The 22,119-nt window shown below is 37.6% G+C and overlaps 1 protein-coding gene across 6 annotated transcripts in view; it reads right to left on the bottom strand.

Moving 5' to 3' along the window:
* Positions 1-430: 430 nt before the first annotated feature.
* The window catches only part of FER (FER tyrosine kinase), a 447,367-nt gene continuing 425,678 nt past the window's right edge, over positions 431-22,119 (bottom strand). For all 6 annotated transcript variants that reach the window (XM_045500490.1, XM_045500514.1, XM_045500498.1 and 3 more), the window contains 2 exons: positions 11,161-11,283; positions 431-9,763 (listed from right to left, as the gene is read on the bottom strand). In XM_045500490.1, coding sequence (XP_045356446.1) covers positions 9,618-9,763; positions 11,161-11,283 — 269 coding nt within the window. In that variant the 3' untranslated portion in view covers positions 431-9,617. The remainder of the gene's footprint in view (positions 9,764-11,160; positions 11,284-22,119) is intronic.

The following is a 22,119-nucleotide window of genomic DNA, read 5'->3' as shown; positions in this document are numbered from 1 at the left end:
GCAAAGACGCACGCCTGCGAGTGCTGTGCTATGGCAGCTTCCAGCTTCTCTTTCCAAACATCCCTCTCAGCCACCTTTCTCCCCTAAATCCTTTTGTTATGTCCAAACAAATCCTGTTATGAAACAACAGAAAACCTGGCAAACCGCCAGTCCACACAGAGAAATGGGACTTGAATTACATTTCAGTTTTGATTTCCAAATAGAGGGAGCAGTGATTGGACTATAAGCAACACACACCCATTATCATCAGAACTCATAAGCTTAATTACAGAGAAACTGAAAGCTAATAATTTTTTATGCACAGTTACATCCCTAGGAGGCCAGTTACCATGGAAATCTCTCCTTCCTTTTCTTCTACTTAGAGCGTATTTATATGGAAGAGGAAGTGAAATATAAACACGACGGAAAGATTAAACAAGACATGGCACAGTTTGCTACAAATATTTTACATTTATTAAAAGAATACAGTAAAAAAGAAAGGTTCTGAAGACCGATGAGTGGTACTTGGGCTACTGGAAAAGAAAAAGGCTATTCAAAAATGGTCTAAGTTTACAAAAATGATGAAATCATGTTTTAAAAAATCAGAAGACAATTGAAAAACATTCTACAATGTTAGCCAAAGTGGAAAGTGTCTTTCTTCTGAATGTAAAAACTAACAAATAAATAAGTGTTAAATACAGATCTGAGTTAAAAATGGTAAAAGACAACTAACTGCTTTATATATTTAGCTGTCATTCATTCTCAGACTTGTTTACAAAGCCAGATAAACTCACCAAAGGCCTTGTCTGTATGTTTTACACTTGAACTTTTTTATAAGAAGCACCCTATTTCCAGTGTTTCTTGTATCCACTTCACAAATAAATTATTTTAAAACAGCAACAGAAAAGACTAAAGGTGCTTTAACCTGATAATATTGGCACTAAAAGGAAACTTGGGAAACCACAGGAGTACTTTGCTCAAAGTGATGCTTGCAGATGGAACATCTAAACCTTGGGGGGGGGGGGGCAGGCCCAACTCTGACCCCGTCATCTCAAAATCATCTGTCCAAAGGGGAGAGGAAGCAACCCAGAAAATCACATTCCTGAAACCACTCACTGTGGACCTGTGCCCAGAAAATGGCAGCGCCTTAGTCCAGTGGGCTACCCACAAATGGCCTGGGTACCATTTGTACATTTTATCTTTGCTTTCAATTTGTTTGGGTTCCTGAAGAAGTCAGGGCTGTTCTTGGGACTTTGACAACTTGATTTTATTCTCCTGCATTTATCTGGCTTTTCCTAACCCTATGTGGTTGTATGGCTATGACTTGGGAGAGTTCCAACCTTCTAGGGTACTCACCAGACCACACCAAGAAAAACACACACAAAAGAAAGCCATAACATAAATTCAGCAGAATTCACACCCCTACCAGCCCCCATTATACTCATGGTGCTTAATTAGGCCATCTAAGGTATTTAAACATAAATATGAAGTCTATAGATGTCTGGCTAACAAAGCTATTTCAGTGAGAAATCTCAATACTCCCTGAAGGAAAATGGTAAGAGTCCATGAAAAGTGTGCTCCTGGCCATTGGCCCACAGTGAGAGTCTGATTATGTCACAGGATGGTATTGGGTAACTGACATTTCATATGGTGAAGTGAAATGTTCATCAAGTGAAAAGGAGTTTCACATCTTTGGCCACTTTGGTCACAAATTTAAAATAACCAAGATTTTTCCTTACTAGCTTCTCTTTATCTGTGATTTTGATTTGACACTCAAAATCTATACCCGGGGTTGGATTTAGAATGGTAGGATACTTGCTATGGGGAACCAATCTCTTTTTCTCTAAAGCCAAAATAGTAAGTTCCATTAAAACATGTATATTTTCTGTACATTGCACGTGTGAAAGGCTTAGCACCCGAAGAAGAATTATAGCAAATAAGTTCAGTTCTGTTGGAAATGGTCTTTTGCTTGAAGCTACAGCAGAGCAATTCAGACTGGCAGGGCATGGGCCTTCAAAGCATCCTGTAGTCTACGAGAAGTCTGCAGTACTTTGGGTTAGGAGAAAACATTCACAGTCATACTAAGCATCGTTCTGGGCACAATGCCCTTTGCATTTCCTTATGGCAGTCTGGCATTTCTTAAGAGCAGGCAGGCAAATTTATTTCTGCAAGTCAAGTTATTTGTGAAAGGAAAATTCCTACATAATAGGGTGTTTTTCTTTTAATTTTTTCCCCTTCTGTATTGAAAAAAGAACAAAAGCATGGATTGGTGAGCTGGCGAAGACTGCTAGGGTGGTCCTTTTGCCTGGGATCTCAGTTATAATAGATTCCAGATCCCCTCTTAGACCCTAAAGTTTTGAGTCCAGGGCACATAGAAATTTGAGCCCCCGTTTAGGGGGCGGACAGGTTTCATCTTCATAAAGATTGTTCAGGCAACTCAAAAGACCCCAAATTTGTAACAGTTTGACAAGAGCTATAAGAAGACAACAGTGAGAGTTTGGACTCCTACACTTCATTTTTCGTACACAAAGTTTTGCTGCTCCAATGTGGGAATTGGGATTTGTTTTTGTGGCCTTCTTTACCCTTACCCTGTGCTGCTCAGAACATTGTCATTTCCCGTGGATATGTGTCATATGCTTTCAAAATAAGGTAGGATCTCCTATGACCAGATGGATTGCCTACATGGTTGTAGTTTTTGCAAGGGTGTTTTAAGTGAGCATATAGGGTGAAGTGGTATTTCTGTTGTCTGATGACTAAAGTCTGGCTTCTTAGTATGTCATTTTAGAATCTGCTTTGGATAGCATCTACAGTGTGCTTATTCTGATATTAAAGATGTTCTCAGCAAATGGGAGAAAGGTGTGATGTTTGGCTTTTTTTAGGAGAGGTGCTGCTTTGGGGCATGTGTAGAGTAGAGCTGAGGTTTTAACACAGTGATGCTATTGGGACTGTGTATCTAGGTAGGTCGCCTTATTCTCAGCTTGTCTTCATGTTTGCTACCCTCTTTTCTGAATCTATGGAGAAACTCTTTAACATTGCACAGTTGGTAACTTTAGACATTTACTGATGAGGAATGTGAAGAAAGTGACAAAAATTATTGGCATGAAAGAGAGGAATGGAAAAATTGAATATGTCCAGGGGTTTAAGATAAAGTGATCATTGCTATTGTTTTAACATTTCTTTGGAGGCAGGTAGATCACTTAAGGAGCTTACTTGGCCAAGTCAACAGGCTGCTTCCCTGGACACGCCTGCTCACAGTGGTCTTTGTGTCCTGGGAAAAATCTCCCAAGAGATTTTTTAATCTCCAAGATAGTATTACTCATCAAACACAACTGCCACCTAACTGTCCTGTCTCTGCCACAAGGACAACAACTAAGCTGTATTCTAAGCTGCATGTACCATGGGGCCTCTCCCATAGTGGGTGTGCAGTTGGCCTTGGTAAATGGATGCCTGGGAGTTCCCTACAAGGCAGGGCCTCCTGAGCACCTGAGGAGAAACTCTTTGGTCTAGGGCAGTTATGACATTATCCAATAAAAGCTGACGATAAAGGCTTTTCTGTTGTGGTTAAGTAAGGATTAAGAAACTGAATGTGAGAAAAGGAAATACCAACTAAAATTTAAAAACAACAACAACAAACAAACAAACAAACAAAACAGAGAAAGTAGCACCCCACACGGTTCCCTGTGCCTGACATGGCAGATGTTCAGGGAAAGCTTCCTAAATGAATAAAGCTGACAGAGAACATACTATAAGATTCTGCTACCACGGTCATTACTAACACTTCGAACACTGCTTTGTAGAACACTTGAATCTGCTGGTCTCACTCGTAATGTTTTGGAAGATAGTTTGGAAATTCCGAATTTGAATCTATTTAGAATAAAATAAATATTCATGGTTCAGGGTTCTTACAAGTTTGCTGGCAAGGAGAGAAGCTAAATCTTCACATTGTGGGCACAGACACCTACTACAAGATTTCTTTAATAAACTAAAACGGCGCTTTCCCAGCAGTGTTCCTCCAGTGCTGCCTACCCCACGCATACGCGTGTTGCTTTGGGAGAGGACTGAGCTGCCATCCAGTCTGCAGCCTTATTGGAAACCCCGGGCTAGGGTAATTCCCATTCCTCAGTGGCTACCTCCTGAGATTAGCAGGAGCATAAAAGAAAATCACATCAATATCCAATTCAGTGTCCTTTAAGAAATGTTGTAGAGACTTGAGAGGAATGTAATGTTTAATAACATGCTGCAGGAAGCCCCTCACACCCCCCTTTGGAGGCCCTTTGGAGGCTTTCTCTTATTGATGTTGTATTTATTCTTTGGAAGGTTAGCCTTCAGTCTCGGTTTTGGGAGTCTCTTTCACTGCCTCTGTGTCACCTCAGCCGTACTGCACCACCACTGGCTTGAGGATGTCTCTAAGATTATTTTCCCTCAAATGTTACTAGTACTAAGACAAGAAACATTGCCGTTTAATTGGCATTTTCCGACTTCCCTGCTGAATTCCTTGTTTTTCCAGAGTAGAGCTCCTCCCAGGAAGGTCCCTCAGGGCATAACTCCAGGAGCCAATTAGTGAACATTAGTCAAAAGGTGAAACGCGGCTGATCCAAGTGTGCTCTTTTTTAGGAGACCACGCCCTGTTGCAACTAAGGATTTCTAACAAAGTATGAGATACTTTGAAATTCATACAAAGTATGTATACTCAGTGGCCTTAGTTTAAATACATAGTAAATACAACTAATGCAAATGTAAAGAGACTTTGAGTAGTGTCTTTGAAATGTGTGAACATCTATGACCAAATCCTAGTCAGCGAGACCATGAATGCAAGTGTCACCCAAGCAGCATCATCTCTGAGCTCCGCATGTAAAACTCCAAATGCAAGGGAGAGGTGTTCGCTTTGCTCAAACTAAGGCCCTGTACACACTGGTAGGTGACCTCTTTTGCTTCTTTTGACTCCGATATCTTTTGAATTTTCTGTGGAGAAGCATCTAGCCTAGGGGCACTGGTCTCAGACTTTCTAGTGACACTGTCCAGGTCTCCATTCTGCTTGACTCAACTCCGCACTCTCTGTTAGCCGCTGCATCATTCTGCCTGAGAATAACTGGCTCTTTCCTCTCTTGCCTTTGCAGATGCTCACCTCAGCTCCTTATTCACGGACATACTAAAACCTATGCTCATTACTTCTATGCAGTTTAAAGTGACCAGAATTTAGTTCAGCAGGATTCTTCTACCAGCCAAGACTCTCAGTTCTTATTAATGAGCTAAGTGAGTCTTAATGTCTATACTCAACGATCCAGAATTTAATCTTTGAATCAAAAGGAGGCCGTAGACTGGTTTTCAAGGGGTAATAAATATTTCCTTAAATTGAATTATGACTGAGATATATAGTTTATATACCTTCGGTATTATAGCATTATTCTTGAAAGGAGAATTTTATAGGACTCAAGACTATCAGTACCTCCTTTAAGGAGATGATCTTGTACATGAGTATTTTCCTGTGCAGAAATGAATATGCAGTTCTGGATTCTCCCAAGTAATATAGCATCAGATTTGATGTGAAACTAATTGAAACAGAGAAAAATAAATAAAATTAAAATATTTAATAAAAATTTTCTGGTATGCATAAGCAAATCAGAGTTAGTAATAAAAGAGGTAACTTTATTTTAATGGTAAACTTTCATGCTAACTTAATAGTATAATGGAAATGTAATATAAACTCATTTTTATATAAAATCTTTGTTTCCATTTAATTAACATATTAATACATAAAGAAGACGGGTCGTTTTCAATGTCTCCCCCTTGGTTGCTCTTTTTGTTTTGGGCTATTCTGTGTTTTGTGTGAGGGTTCTGACCTAAATACAGAAGTCAGTCTTTACATGACTCAGAACAGTGCTGGACAATCAGTTCTGTTGATAAGAAACATCTAAAATATCAGTGGTGTGATCCAGGGAGTATGTGTAAAAAAGAAGAGGGCTGAGGCAGGGAGCCTCTTTTCAGATGATATCAATCTCCTCTCAGACAACCCATGGCCACAAAATAGTGTCCACAGAGAATACTAACTAAGGCTGGCAGGAACACTCCCAGAACATCTGATGATTCGCATGAATTCATGTTCAAGTGGAGTGCCTGAGATAATTCTGAATGACAGCAGTGTTCTGTCATTGAGTTTTGCGTTGTAATTTGTATGTTTATCCCACTAACTAGGTGCTCAGTGTGGGGCATATATTATAATGAAAACCCTTTCTTCTTGACACAATCTCACATAGTTATTTTAGTGGTATTAGCCAAACTTTATATAAAACTATATGGCAAAACCAAAATAGGATTAGAACACAGACGGGAAAACTGTATTGTGGCTGAAAGGAAATTAAAACTATTTCAATAGCTTTTCTTCTAAACATAACCTACAAATGAAAAACAGTTGTGAAATGTGCACTGAACAACAGCTAGTACAGTTAGGTTCATGGTCTATATTGATCTGCTAGTTAAGATGTTTCAATAATATTGTATTTGTGATAAAATGGTGAATTATGGATGAAGAACTTTATTGCCTGTTTTAAATTTGGGAGGCAAAAAACAAATGATTGCTTGAGACCTTTCACTGGAGACTCAGTGGCAGGATGGGCTGAAATGAGGCCTCTGGTTTTAAAAGTTTACACAAAACCTATTAATCCTTTATTATTATCTTCCTGGAAGAGAAAACATATTGGCTTTGAGAAATAACCTTAGATTGTATGGAATACAAAATTAATTTTAGGTTTCAAATATTGGTAATAAATGTTAATTTAACACTAGAAGATTTGTTTTCTTGAAAAATGATGAACTACCTAAATATTTGTCATAAAGTTTCCTTAGTGATTCAAGACAGAAAAATGCGGGCGAATCAGGATGCCTGGGCTTTTATGTCCCCCCTCCCCCACTCGTGCTCATAAATTGAAGGAATTATGACAGGAACTGTATAGGAATGATAGATGCAACTCCTGGAAAATCCATTAACAACACAGATTTGTGACCTGGCTTAATTACATTCCATCTAGTGGCAATTTTGGTTACTGTTTTCTTACTAAACAAGTTACAGGGTTTTGTGCATTTCTTAAGCCTTCTTTCCCTCCATCAACTTGCAAATTCAGAACAGTATTTATATGTGTGCTTTCTGGGTATGGATTAGCCTCCTAAAGTACATAATTCCAATAATTATCAGTGACAGAAGGGATGAATAAATTATGCTCCAAGCACAACAAAATTAACAGTAAAAAAAATGGTTTGCATAAGTTTTTCTTAATGCATGTGCCTATATTAAATTTAATATTCTGTACAACTGATCCTGAAAGACTCCCAATGTGTTATTAATCCTGAACTATACCACTGCCTGCTTTGGGACAAAGAATAAAATAGAATTTAAATGCTGCAGATGTCACGATGTTTTGAAAAGCTTCTTTAATTTAAGCACAGAGTTAAGATGTGAATTGCAAATTCTAACAGCCTGGATGAGTGAAATATCAATGCCATGTTCATTCTTTACACCAGAATGCAAAGATTAAGCTTCGGGTCTTGTTCACAAAATTAAAGCCAAAACCGTCATTCTCTCTCCTTGCTGAGAGCTTAGCACTGAGGCTGCTAAGTGCTGAGAGGCTGTTTTCTTCAAACAAAGAATATTATGAAGAGATTCATTTGGAAATACTGACAAAGGGTAAAAATGTCCTATCTTACTCTCTCTTTTGAAGGCAGGCAAGTGCCTGAAGACCACAGCACTTAATTAATGAGTCTGTGCTTTGATTTGCCACAGTATATGCCATCAAAAGAAGCTTCCATTTACTTACCATATTTGACAGAAGGGAAGACAATGCTGACTTTTAAAAAGTTGCTTTGTATATTGCAGTGTATTTTTGAGGGCAAGTTTATTACGCTTTTGTTTTAGTCTGGATGTAGTAACTATTAAATGTGTATGAAACTTGCAAGGAAATTGAAATGATAGACACAAGCCGTTTTCTTCTCTTCAGTATTATCCTTTATACTCTTTAAAGTACGGGTTCTGTGCCATGATCTTCATAGGCAGTGAACAGCCAGAGAGGGCAGGAGGAATTTTCTCTCCTATAAGCTCTTCCAATGGATATAATCAAATGATCACTAAGGTGCTATTTATCTGGACACAGGCCTGGGCACTTATTAAAAGCTCCCAAGCCGCACTGACCCCTGAGAGTGACCATCTCTTACACACATATTTATCCTGAGCGGCAACTATTTACACAACATGGGGTAGCTTCCCTGGATGTAGCTAACATTCAGCCAGACAGAATCTTGCTTTTAATTCTGTGTCACATATTATTCACAGGAAACATCTCCAGAACTGTGCTCGCATACCTGTCAGCTAAGATAAGGATTTCCAGGTAGCATTATAAGGGTAAATGAAGGGGGAAGGGGAACAGGAGGGCTGTCCCTCAACTTATTAACTGTTACTCCTGCTTATTGGTTGTGTGTGTGTGTGTGTGTGTGTGTATGTGTGTGTATAGCACATGTTCATGTGTGTACACACACAAATATGTTTATGAACTAGAATCATGAAATTCTTTCAGCCCTGGAAACTGACACAAGCAAAGGGAGTGCAATTCCAGGATGTCTCCTCTGAGGTGAAGGTACATAACCAAAAGTAGGCTGTGATTACTGTGGACTTGTGCTTCGGAGTTTCTCGAAACAGTTTTTTGTTGCCATTAAGAAATCTCTAACTATGAACTTCTGAAAAACATTCCTTAGAACTTTTCTTGTGAATTTAGATCATGAAATGTGTGTGTGTGTGTGTGTGTGTGTGTGTGTGTGTGTGTGTTTGTAAAGGCATAACTCTGATCAGAAGGCAGATTTTCTATTTTCCTCTTGTCTTAGATTGCTAGTCTAGCTGCTCCTTCCTCCAGACCTCCCTCCCATTCAAGCTTCCTTCATGCATGACTCTCAAAAACAGCCTATAAAAGCTGCTGCTTCAGGCCTAAGACTGTGTTCTCTGGGGCCATCTTGTGCATCACTGTCCAAAGCCAGGACAAAGGAGCTGGGAAATGACTACCTTACTAATAATACAGGAGTGTGATGCTGCTCACACTGTACTTATTTCTGGCCAAGAAAGAAAAGAAAAAAAACCCTAAGAGGTCCAACTAATTCCCAATATAAAATGATGTTTACAAATAGAATCTTGCGTTGGCAGAGCAAAGAGCCACCTTTGGTTGGAATGTATCCTGCGAACATGGCATCACCAATGCTGCTTTTAGCACCGATTGAGTAGGGTCAGTGGCATAGGACAGTGGCCCATGAACTGTGCCTGAAGTAGAGAACCTTTGAGAAACATCAGTGGTCCTGGTGTGAAAAAGCTCTGACCTTCCCTCACACTGAGAGTCTGTGCTTATCTATTTACAATGGCCTGAAATGGCAGGATTTCTGTCGTGAGCACATAAAGCCCTTGGTAAGAGTGTCGGTCTCTTGAATACATTTGCCTTTGCCCTCCCCCCCACCCTTTTTTGTAAGTGGTGCATATTTAAAAAACAGTTAATAACAAAAACCACCTTAGAAAATTGTTGCAGGTAATGTGGTATAAACTCAACGTTAACAAGAAGAACAATGTCACTCTGCTGGAGGACCAGGTCCTGAAGCCTGTTGGCACTGGTCCGTCACTGTGTGATTTTCCTCTTGATGACAGCCAGCTCTTTCTGAAGGTCACTGAACTTGGGACGGTTTTCAGGTTTATAATCCCAACACTTCATCATAATTTTAAAAATGTCCTCTGGGCAATGCTGAGGGGCTGACATTCGGTATCCTGAAGACCCAAGAGGAACAGAACAGAGAATTTAGAATGGAGAGAAGATACAAATGTTCACACAGGGCATTATGCAGCTTGGAAACTTGAGTACTTTATATTGTAAGTGAAACAGAAACAAAAACCCATTTCAGGGCAAACTTTTTTTTTTTTTTTTCTACAAGGGATGCAGAATTCAGTATTACAGAGCCATCAAATTATCTTCTAGCTGGAATAGGTTATTTTTCATGCGTTCATTTGTCACAAAGTCTGAGGTAAGATAAATCACATATAAACATGTATTTTAGTTGCTCTAAGTATTTGCTTTTGCTTTTAGAATTTGCTTTTAGATGCTGTGGGCAGAGTTTTAAAAAACCATCTACACAGTCCAGGTTTTTGAAGATGAAGAGAGAATGAGGATTTCATAAACACTAATTTAAAAGTGAAAGAAAAATGAAGAGGAGTTCTATTCCTGAGCAGCCCGAGAAGAATCTTTAATTCAAAGCTGTCTGGCAGTGTGCTCAGCAGCACGTATGTGCCTGTGTGTGTTAGCTCAGGGAGTTAGATGGCTGTGAGAGGAAAGAAGGGAGCTGGAAAGGCCTCCTGTGCCCAGCCTCCTGGAGAGGGGCCTAATGCTAGGACATTACCAGTTTGTCAAAAGCATTCTCGCTGTTGAGACCTGTAGACTATGCAAGTCCATGCTAGCATGTCACCATCACCAGCTTATTCCTGTTTCTGATTTGAGAACCCGTATGATTTTTTCAGAAATGTTACGAAACTTTTAGGGCCACCTGGGTGGCCTAGTAGGTTAAGCGTTTGACTTTGGCTCAGATCATGATCTCACAGTTGGTGAGTTTGAGCTCCACACTGGGCTCTGTGCTGATAGCTCAGAACCTGGAGCCTGCTTCGGATTCTGTGTCTCCCTCTCTCTCTGCCCCTCCCCTGCTTGTGCGGTCTCTCTCAAAAATAAACAAACATATTAAAAAAAAAAAAAAGAAATGTTACAAAACTTTCAAAAACTTCTCTCTAAAGTCTAACTACACTTCAATTTACAATACTATTGATGGTGTTTATTTGGAACGGAAGAAAAAATAGGAGGTTGAGGAACACTATTTTCCTTGAAGACAGTGAATGGCACCCCCTCGCAGACGTCATGCCAGGCAGGGGGAATGGAAGACAAGCCTACAGGTGTATTGTAGACTGTTGGAATCTTTAAAGGTTTTTTGTTGTTGGTTTTTGTTATACAAGAGCCACACCATCCATGGTACACAAAAGCAGATTTAATCCCACCTCTGCTGTCTGTTTACACCAAGTAGTATGTACCTTCCCCCCGCTAGGAAAGCCACACACACAGCCATATCAGCACTGCCCTGGGGGCTGGATGTGAACGCTGGCTACTACCCGGGTCATTGGTTTACCTCTTTCCACTTGTTCCCGTGCTTGCTGATTTGTCATTCCAGGGTATGGGCAGACCCCTAGGCTGAAGGTCTCCCAGAGGAGGATGCCAAAGCTCCACACGTCACTCTCAGAACTGTATCTCCCTGGGGGGCGCACAAAACCATAACCAGGTAAGTGTGTAAGCAGGTGAACATTTCCAGTGATGCATGTCTTTGTCAGTTATATGTTCGCATATTTAAACTTACCAAAGGAATGCAGTAACTAATGATCTTATTTCTTCACTAGTTTTACTTTCCAGGACTAGTAGTAACATTACCTATGTTCGCATATTTAAACTTACCAAAGGAATGCAGTAACTAATGATCTTATTTCTTCACTAGTTTTACTTTCCAGGACTAGTAGTAACATTACCAACTAAATGAATAGTCTTCAGGCTGCTAGTTTAACAAAACCAGCTTTCAAATCACTTAACCCCAACCAAGAACAAATATTTAGCCAGTACGGAGGTTAACTGTCCCTGTGGTATCTAAATGAGAAGGATGGTTTATATATATATATATATATATATATATATATATATATATATATATGCATGCCTAGGAGATTAAGTCAGATTTCTGCAATTTTATCTTGTGCCTGCCTTATTTTCTTTCCATTAAGATTATAAACAGACTAAAAGCAATAATGAAAGTTTTTTAACTTCAATTTTTTACTTGTCACTATTTACAGATATTCCTACATCCTTAAAAGTCTCATTTTCTCCACTGTTTCATTTATGGAAAATACATTTTTTTCCTGTGTATTTTGAATAGGGTAGAATTAACATAGCTGGCTGATAAAAACAACTTCTTGGTGCACCTGTTTTACTGAGCTACATGAGCTAAGCTCTTCGGGTTTTTTTTTTTTTTTTTCTTTTTTTTCTTTTTTGGTAGTCTTCTAGAGAAGCATGGAGATAAAAGCACATGATACATTCTGGAGATAGATGTGAAATCAAGGAGGGAAACAGGAAAATCCTTTCCATTCCCCAAGAGGCTAAGAATTTAAAGATTTTCACAACATATTTGTATTTTTAATTTTGTATTTTAATTTTACATAGAGTGCATGTACTTCCACAGTGAAACCCCATTTGCAGTGGTGTAGAAGGATCCTTCAATGATTTCAACTCTATCCCCTTTGGGAGCTACTTGCCTCAACTCTGCCTGTCCAGGTTTATAAATGCCCCTCTGCTAAAAATGTCTGGTTACTTTAAGGCCTTTTCTCTTTCTTGAATGAAGTGAAACGAGAATGAGAGCATGCCTGTGCTTTGATAACTGCTGTTACGTCAGAGTTTAGTGTGTACTTGCTGATGATCCCCTCCAGCTGTGTGAATTAGCTTCCTTCTTACTAGAGCATAATTACTATGCTGTTTGGTAGAAAGATTAGTTTTCTTGTCTGCATATCAACTCTTTTCATGTTTGCCATCCAGTAATTTAATACTTTTCATGAAAGTCATTCAATGACTACAAGTTAAAATTAATTCTTGAAGAAAGTAAAAGGTATACAGAGCCAAATTCTTTCTTTTTGTAAGACAGTATCTGGGCAGAGATCAAGAAAGGCATGTTGTACGTAAAACAAGATCAGGCTCCAGAAGTGAAAGTTAATAACCTAATTCTGTAACCTTGACCTTGAACCTGGTTTTGCTGGATAATTTAAATTTATTTTAAAATACATTTTTAATTTATCTGCTTATTTTAATGAGGCATAACTGATACACATTATATTACTTTCAGGTGTCCAACATAACATTCAATATTTGTATATATTGCAAAATGATCAATACAGTAAATCTAATTGACATCCATTCCCATACTTGGTTACAAAATTGTTTTTTCTTGTGAGGAAAACTTTAACGATTTACTGCCTTAGCAACTGTCAAATGTGCAATACAGTATTATTAACTATAGTCACCATGTTGTTCTTTATATACCAATGATTTATTTATCTCACAACTAGGAATTTGGACCTTTTGACCCTCTTCACCCATTTTACCCATTCCCTACTTCTGGCAACCACCAATCTGTTCTCTGTTTCTATGACCTTGGTTGTCTTTAAAAATTTCACATGAAAGTGAGATCATACGGTATTTGTCTTTCTCTGACTTGTTTCACTGAGCCTAAGGAGCTCAAGGTCCATCCATGTTGTTGCAAATGGCAAGATGTTATTTTTTATGGCTGAATAATATCCCATTGTCTATGTATACCACAGTTTTCTTTACGCATTTATCTGTCAGTGGACACTTTGTTTACATATTGTAGCTATTGTAAATAATGCTGCAATGAACATGGGGGTGTACATATCTCTTTGAGTTAGTGTTTTCTTTTTCTTCAAATGAATACCAGAAGTGGAAATGCTATGATATAGTAGTCCTATTTTTAACTGTTTTCAGGAATCATCATATAGTTTTTCATAGTGGCTACTCTATATTTCCACCAACAGTGTACAAAGGTTGCCTTTCTTCATATCCTAGCAAACGTGTTATTTGTTGTCTTTTTGATTATAGTCATTGTAACAGGTGTGAGGTGATCTCATTGTGTTTTTTTATACAATGGTATTACAATGCTATTGACTATATTCCCTATGCTGTACCTTTCATCTCTGTGACTTACTCATTCCATAACTGGGACCCTGTACCTCCTACTGCTTTTCATCCATTTTGCCCATCCCCCAAACATCTCCCTCTCTGGAAACTAACAGTTTGTTCTCTGTGTTTATGGGTGTTTTCCTGCTTTTCTTTCTTTCTTTCTTTCTTTCTTTCTTTCTTTCTTTCTTTCTTTCTTTCTTTCTTTCTTTCTTTAGATTAAACAAATAAGTAAAATCATATGGTATTTGTCTTTCTCTGACTTATTTTACTTACCATAAAGTACTCTAGATCCATCTATGTTATCACAAGTGGCAAGCATATATATATATATATATATATATATATATATATACACACACACACACATGCACACACACACATATACATCCATCTCTTCCACATCTTCTTTATCCATTCATCTATCAAATGCTTCTTTTAACATTTAAAAAAATATTTATTTATTTTTGAGAGCAAGAAGACAGAGTGTGATAGGGGACAAGCAGAAAGACACAGAGAGAGGGAGACACAGAATCTGAAGCAGGCTCCAGGCTCCAAGCTGTCAGCACAGAGCTGACGTGGGGCTCGAACCCATGGACTGTGAGATCATGACCTGATTTTAAGTCGGATGCTCAACCAATGAGCCACCCAGGCGCCCTCACTTAGGTTGCTGTATACATTGGCTATTGTAAATAATGCTGCAATAAACACATATATTTTCTAATGCATATATCTTTTCTAATGAGCATTTTGCTTTTTCTTGTGATAAACAGTAGTGGGATTAATGGATCATATATTTTTTTAAATTATTTGAGGAACATTTAAACTGTCTACTACAGTGGCTGTACTAATTTATATTCATTCCTACCAACAGTGCAAAGGGTTCCTTTTTCTCTACCTTCTTGTCAATACTTGTTATTTCTTTCTGATTCTAGCCATTCTTACAGGTATAAGGTGATATATCATTGTGGTTTTGATTTGCATTTCCTTTATTAGTGATATTGAACATCTTTTCATGTGTCTGTTGGCCATTTGTAGGTCTTCTTTGGAGAAAATGTTCAGGTCCTCTGCCTATCATTTAATCAGTGTGTGTGTGTGTGTGTGTGTGTGTGTGTGTGTATTGAATTGTTTAAGTTCTATATGTACTTTGGATATTAATCCCTTATCAGATATCTCATTTGCTAATATCTTCTCCCATTCAGTGGGCTGCTTTTTTATTTTGTTGATGGTTTGCTTTGCTGTAAGGAAGCTTTTTATTTTGGTGTAGTTCCAATAGGTCCCTTTTGCTTTTGTTTCCTTTGCCTGAGGATGGATATATATATATATATATATATATATATATATACACACACACATATATATATATATGTTGCTAAGGCTGATATAAAAAATATTACAGCCTATGTTTTCTTCTAAGCGTTTTATGGTTTCATATCTCACATTTAGGTCTTTATTTTGAGTTTATTTTTTCTGTATGGTGTAAAAAAGTGGTCTAGTTCATTCTTTTGGTTGTAGCTAGCTAGTTTTCCTGGCACCACTGATTAAGAAGATGGTCTTTTCCTCATTGTCTCCTTTGTTGTAGATTAATCGACCACATAAACATGGGTTTATTTCTGGACTCTTTTCTGTTCCGTTGATCTATGTGTCTATTTTTGTGCCAGTACTATAAAATTTTGATTACTACAGCTTTGTAGTACATCTTGGAATCTGGGTTTGAGATACTTCTAGCTTTGTGCTTCTTTCTCAATATTGCTTTGGCTGTTCATGGTCTTTTGAGGTTCCAAACAAATTTTAGGATTATTGGTTCTACTTCTGTGAAAAATACTATTGTTATTTTGATAGGGATTGCGCTAAATCTGTATATTGCTTTGGGTAGTATGGACATTTAACAATATTATTTCTTCTAATCCATGAGCATGGTATGTCTTTCCATTTACTTTTGTTATCTTCAATTTCTTCCATCAATGTTTTATAGTTTCAGAATATAGATCTTTCACTTCCTTGATTAACTTTCATTCTAGGTATTTTATTATTTTAATGCAATTTTAAGTGGAATTGTTTTCTTAATTTCTCTTTATGTTACTTTGTTGTTAGTGTATAAAAATGCAACAGATTTCTGTATGTCAATTTGTATCCTGCAACTTTATTAAATTTATTTATTCTAGTAGTTTTTTGGTGGAGTCTTTTGGGTTTTCTATGTATAGTATCATGTCATGTGTAAATAGTGACAGTGACAGTTTTACTTCTTTGTTACCAACTTGGATGCCCTTTCTTTTTTCTTGTCTGATGACTATGGCTAGGATTGCCAGTACTATGTTGAATAAAAGTGGTGACAATGGACATCCTTGTCTTGTTATGTATTTTAGAGGAAAAGCTCTCAGTTTTTTATCACTGAGTATGATGTTAGCTGTGTTTTCATATATGGCCTTTATTGTGTTATGGTCCTTCTGCACCCACATTGTTAAAAGGTTTGTTTTTTTTTTTTGTTTGTTTTTTTTTTTAATCATCATCATTAATGGAGCTGAATTTGGCAAAAGGCATTCTTTGCATCTACTGAGATGATCATGAGTCTTATCATTTGTTACTGTGGTGTATCACATTGATTGATTTGTGAATATTGAACCATCCCTGCACCCCTCGAGTAAATCCTACTTGATTGTAGTGAATGATTCTTTTAATGTAATGCTGACTATGGTTTGCTAATGTTTTGTTGAGGGTTTCTGAATCTTTATCAGGCCAGTAGTTTTCTATTTTTGTAGTGTCTTGGTCTGGTTTTGGTATGAAGGTAATGCTGGCCTTATAGAATTTCTTTTCTGTTTCTTGGAGTAGTTTGAGAAATACAGGTATTGATTTTTACTTAAATGTTTGGTAGAATTCACCTGTGAATCCATCTAGTTCTGGACTTTTGTTTGTTGGGAGTTTTTGATTACCAATTCAATTTGGTACTAGCAATTGGTCTGTTCAGATTTTCTATTTGTTCCTGATTCAGTTTTAGAAGATGATCTGCTTTTAGGAATTTATCCATTTCTTCTAGGTTGTCCAATTTGTTGGCGTATAATTTTTTGTAGTATTCTCTTATAATCCTTTGTATTTTTGTCATCTTGGTTGTTCCTTCTCTTTCATTTCTGATTTTATTTATTTGGGGACTTTTTTTTCTTGATGAGTCTGGCTAAAGATTTGGCAATTTTGTTGATCTTTTCATAGAAGCAGATCTTGGTTTCATTGATTTTTTGTTTCTATTGCTTTTTAAAGTCTCTATTTCATTTATTTCTACTCTGATCTTTATTATTTCCTTCCTTCTACTAACTCTGGGCTTTGCATATTCTTCTTTTTCGAGTTACTTTAGGTGTAAAGGCAGATTGAGATTTGTTTTTTGTTTCTTAAGGGAGACCTATGTCACTATAAATTTCTCACTTAGAACTGCTTTTGCTGTGTCTCAAAGATTTTGAAGCATTGTTTTCATTTTCATTGTCTACATGTACTTTTTTAAATGTTTATTTTTTGAAAGAGAGAGAATGAGAACAGGGGAGGGGCAGAGAGAGACAGACACACACAGAGGAACCGAAGCAGGCTCTGCACTGAGAGCGGAGAGCCCAATGTGGGGCTCAAACTCACAAACCATGAGGTCATGACCTTAACTGAGCCACCCAGGCATCCCCTTATTGTCTCCATGTGTTTTTTTTACTTCCTCATTGATTTTTTCATTGAATCATTGCTTGTTTAGTAGCATGTTGTTCAGGCTCCACGTGTTTGTGCTTTTCCAGGTTTTTTCCTGTAATTGATTTCTAGTTTCATACTGTTGTGATCACAAAAGATACATGATATGGTATCAGTCTTCTTAAATTTATTGAGACTTGTTTTGTGGCCTAATGTGATCTTTTCTGGAAAATGTTCCAGGTGTACTTGAAAAGAATGTGTATTTATTATTTTTGGATGGAATGTTTTGTATACATCTGTTAAGTACTTTGGCCTACTGTGTTATTCAAATACATTGTTTCCTTATTGATTTTACGCCTAGATGATCTATCCATTGATGTAAATAGGGTGTCAAAGTCTCCTACTGTTATTGTATTACTGTCAATTTCTCCCTTTATGTCTGTAATATTTGCTTTATGTATTTAGGTGCCTCAATGTTGGGTGTGCAGATATTTACAACTGTTATATCCTCTTGTTGGCTTGATCCCCTTATTATTATATATTGTCCTTCTTTGTCTCTTGTTATAGTCTTTGTTTTAAAGTCTATTTTGTCTTACATAAGTATTGTCCTTTCCTATCACAATTTTCTTCTAATTGTGGCCTTTTCTCTTCCTCTTAAAGAAGTCCCTTTAACATTTTTTTGTAAGACCAGTTTAGTGATGATGAACTCCTCTAAATTTTGTCTGAAAAACTCTGTTTATCCTTGAATTCTGAATGATAACTTTGCCATGTAGAGTATTCTTGATGGTAGGTTTTTCCTTTCAGCACTTTAAATATTATGCAATTCTCTTCAGGCCTGCAAAATTTCTGTTGAAAAATAAGCCAATAGCTTTATATATTGCATGTTGTTTTTCTTTTGCTGCTTTAAAAATTCTTTATATTTAATCTTTGAAATTTTAATTATATGCATCATGGTGTGGATCTCCTTGGGTTTATCTTGTTTGGAGGTCTCTTGCTTCCTGAACCTGGATGTCTGTTTCCTTCCCCAAGTTAGGTAAGTTTTCAGCTGTTATTTCTTGAAATAGATTTTCTGCCCCTTTCTCTTCTCCTTCTGGAACCCCTACAATGTGAATGTTTGTTCACTTGATGTTAAAATCAGGGTTACAATCCCTTAACCTATCCTCATTTTAAAAATTCTTTTTACTTTTTGCTTTTCAGCTTGGGTGCTTTCCATATTGATGATCTGTTCTTCTTCATCTTCTAAACTACTGTTGATTCCCTTTAGTGTATTTTTCATTTTGGTTATTGTATTCTTTGACTCTGATTGGTTCTGTTTTACATTTTCTATCTCTTACTGAAGTTCTCACAAAGCTCATTCACTCTTCTCTAGTCTGGTGAGCACCATTTGAACTCTTTGTCAAGTAGATTGGTTGTCTCCATTTCATTTAGTTCTTATTCTTTTCCTTTTTTAAAATGTTGATTATTATTTTTTTTTAAGAGAAAGTGCAAGTAGGGGAGGGGACGAGAGGAGGGGAATAGAAGACCTGAAGTGGGCTCTGAGCTGACAGCAGAGAGCCCAATGTGGGGCTCAAACTCATGAACTGTGAGATCAAAGTCAGATGCTCAAATAACTGAGCCACCCAGGTTCCCCATTTAGTTCTTTTTCTGAGGTTTTGTTTTGTTCTTTCATTTGGGTTATCTTCCTCTGTCTCCTCATTTTGCTTATCTTCCTGTGTCTATTTATATGAATGAGGCAAAATAGCTATGGCTCCTAAATTTGAGAAAATGGTCTTGTGTACGGTCATTCCCTGTGTAGACTGTGTGTGCCTGGTGACTCTGACTGGCTGGAGCGTTGGCTGATGTGAGCTGGGGGTCCCCAGGACTCTCTGCACAGAGGGTGCTCTGGACAGCTGAAGTGGAAATGGGCTAGGGTAGTCCTGGGCTCTGCACACAGAGATCACCCTGGCAGAAGAGCTGAGGCTAGAGTGGGTACAAGGCTGGGGTGCTCAGTGCAGGCAGAGGGTACCCTGGTAGGGTGGCTAAAACTGAGGGAGGCATGAGCCTGGATGTCTTGGGTTGCTCTATGCAGGGGGCATCCTGGTGGGGTGGCTAAAGCCAGGGCAAGGTGTGGTCTGGGGATCCCAGGGCACTCTGTACCAGAAGTGCCCTAGTAAGTCATCTGGAGCCAAAGTGGTGTGGGCCTGGTATGCTTCAGGATGCATTGCACCTGGGTCACCTTCGTGAAGACAGCTAGAGATAGAATGAGCACTAATCAGGGGTTCCCTGATGCTGTACTGGGGCTACCTTGTTAGGAGGGTTTGGGCTGGTATAGGCTAGGGGCTCAGGGTTCAAGGAGCAGGGGGATGCAAACTATGGCACTTGCCAGCCCCTCTGATCTGGACAGAGCTCCAGCAGCTCCTGTGCCCTTTGGTAGAGTAATAGAGCTGGATCTTTTATATTGTAGTTGCTCTTTTAAACCACAGCCTTTATTTTTCATTATCCTTGGGTATCTGGGGCATGTATGTCATTGCGGTTTTGAGTTGTATTTTCCTGATGATGAGTGTTGTTGAGCATCTTTTCACATACTCATTGGCTATACTATATGTCTTCTTTGGAAAACTGTCTATTCAGATCTATTTCTTAATTGAATTATTTTTTTGATACTGAGTTTTATGAATTCTTTTATATATTTTGGATATAATTAACCTCTCACCAGATAAATGATGTGCAAATATTTTCTCCATTTAGTAGGTTGCCTTTTCCTTTTGTTGATGCTTTCCTTTGCTGTGAAGAAACGGTTAGTCTGATGTAGTCCCATTACTTTGTTTTGCTTTTTCTGTATTTGCATTTGGTGTGAAATATAAAAACTTAGCTCCAAGACCGAGTCAAGGAAATTACTGCCTATATGTCCTTCTAGGAGTTCTGTGGTTTTGCATCTTATGTTCAGGTCTTGAATTTATTTTAAGTTAATTTTTGTGTATGGTATAAGACAGTGGTCCCATTTCATTCTTTTGCATGTGACTGTGCAGTTTCCCCAGCACCATTTTTTGAAAAGACTGTCCCTTTCCTATTGTATACTTTTGGCTTCTCTGTTTTAAACTGATTAACCATATATGCATGGGTTTATTTCTGGGCCCTCTGCTTCATTGGTTTATGTATCAATTTTTAATGCCAGTATCATACTATTTTGATTACTACAGCTTTAGTACAGTTTGACATCAGGGAGTGCACTATCTCCAAAACTTTGTTCTTTCTCAAGATTGTCTTGGCTATTCATGGTTTTGTGTAGTTCCAGACAAGTTTTAGAATTGTGGGTTCTATTTCTGTCAAAAATGCATTAAATCTGTAGATTGTTTTGGGTAGTAGAGACATTTAACAACATTAATTCTCATAATCCAGGAGCATGGAATATCTGCATTTATTTGCATAGTCTTGAATTTTTGTCATTAATATCTTACGGCATTTGTATACAAGTTTTTCACTTCCTATGTTAAATTTATTCATATTTTAGTCCTTTTGATGCAACTGTAAATGAGATTGTTTTCTTAATTTCTCTAATAGTTCATTTTTATGTATAGAAATGCAAGATATTTTTGTATATTGTATCCTGCAACTTTACTGAATTCATTAATTAGTTCTTATAGTTATTGGTAGAGTGTTTAGGGTTTCTGTATATAATAATGTCATCTGCAAATAGTGATAATTTTACTTCTTTTCCACTTGGGATGCTTTTAATTTTTATTTTTTTTACATTTATTTTGAGAGAAAAAGAGAGAGGGTAAGCGGGGGAGGGGAAGAGAACTAGAGAGAGAGATTCCCAAGCAGGCTCTGCACCATCAGCACAGGGCCCAACATGGGGCTCAAACTTAAAAACCATGAGACCATGATCTGAGCCAAAACCAAGAGTTAGATGCTTAACTGAATGAGCCACCCAGGCTCCTCTTATTTTATTCTTATCTAATTGCTCTAGCTATGACTTACACTATTATGTTGAAAAAAAGTGGTAAGAGTGGGAATCCTTGTCTTGCTCCTGATATTAGAAAAGCTTTTACCTTTTCATTGTTGAATATGATGTTAGCTGTAGGTTTGTGTCATATAGGGCCTATATTATGTTCAGATATGTTCTTTCTATACCCAATTTGTTGAGATTTTATCATAAATGGATGTTGAATTTTGTCAAATGCTTTTTCTGCATCTATTGAGATAATTTTTACCTTTCATTTTGTTAATAGGGCATATCCCATTGATTGACTTGTGGATGTTAAAACATTCTTGCATCCCTGGAATAAATCCCACTTGAATATGGTATATAACCTCTTAGTGTATTCTTGAATTTGGTTTGCCAAACTTTTGTTGAGGAATTTTTCAGCTATGTTCAAATGGGATATTGGCCTGTAATGTTCTTTTATTGTGGTGTCTTTGTCTGGTTTTGATATCAGAATAATGCCCTGTAAAATGACTTTGGAAGCGTTTATTCCTCTTCTATTTTTTGGAAGTTTTATTATTTTATTTTATTAATACTTTTTTATTTTAAGTAGGCTTCATACCCATTGTGGGGCTTGAACTCATGACCCTGGGATTAAGAGTTGCATACTTTACTGACTGAGCCATCCAGGCACCCCTGGAGGAGTTTTAAAGAATTAATACCAATCCTTCTAAATGTTTGGTAGAATCCATCAGTGAAATCATGTGGTCCTGGACTTTTGTTTGTTGGTTTTTCTTTACT

The sequence above is a fragment of the Leopardus geoffroyi genome, chromosome A1 (assembly GCF_018350155.1).
Source record: "Leopardus geoffroyi isolate Oge1 chromosome A1, O.geoffroyi_Oge1_pat1.0, whole genome shotgun sequence".
In the NCBI taxonomy this organism is placed as follows: Eukaryota; Metazoa; Chordata; class Mammalia; order Carnivora; family Felidae; genus Leopardus; species Leopardus geoffroyi.
Note: the sequence above shows the minus strand (reverse complement) of the source record. Positions and strands in the feature narration are given on the sequence as shown.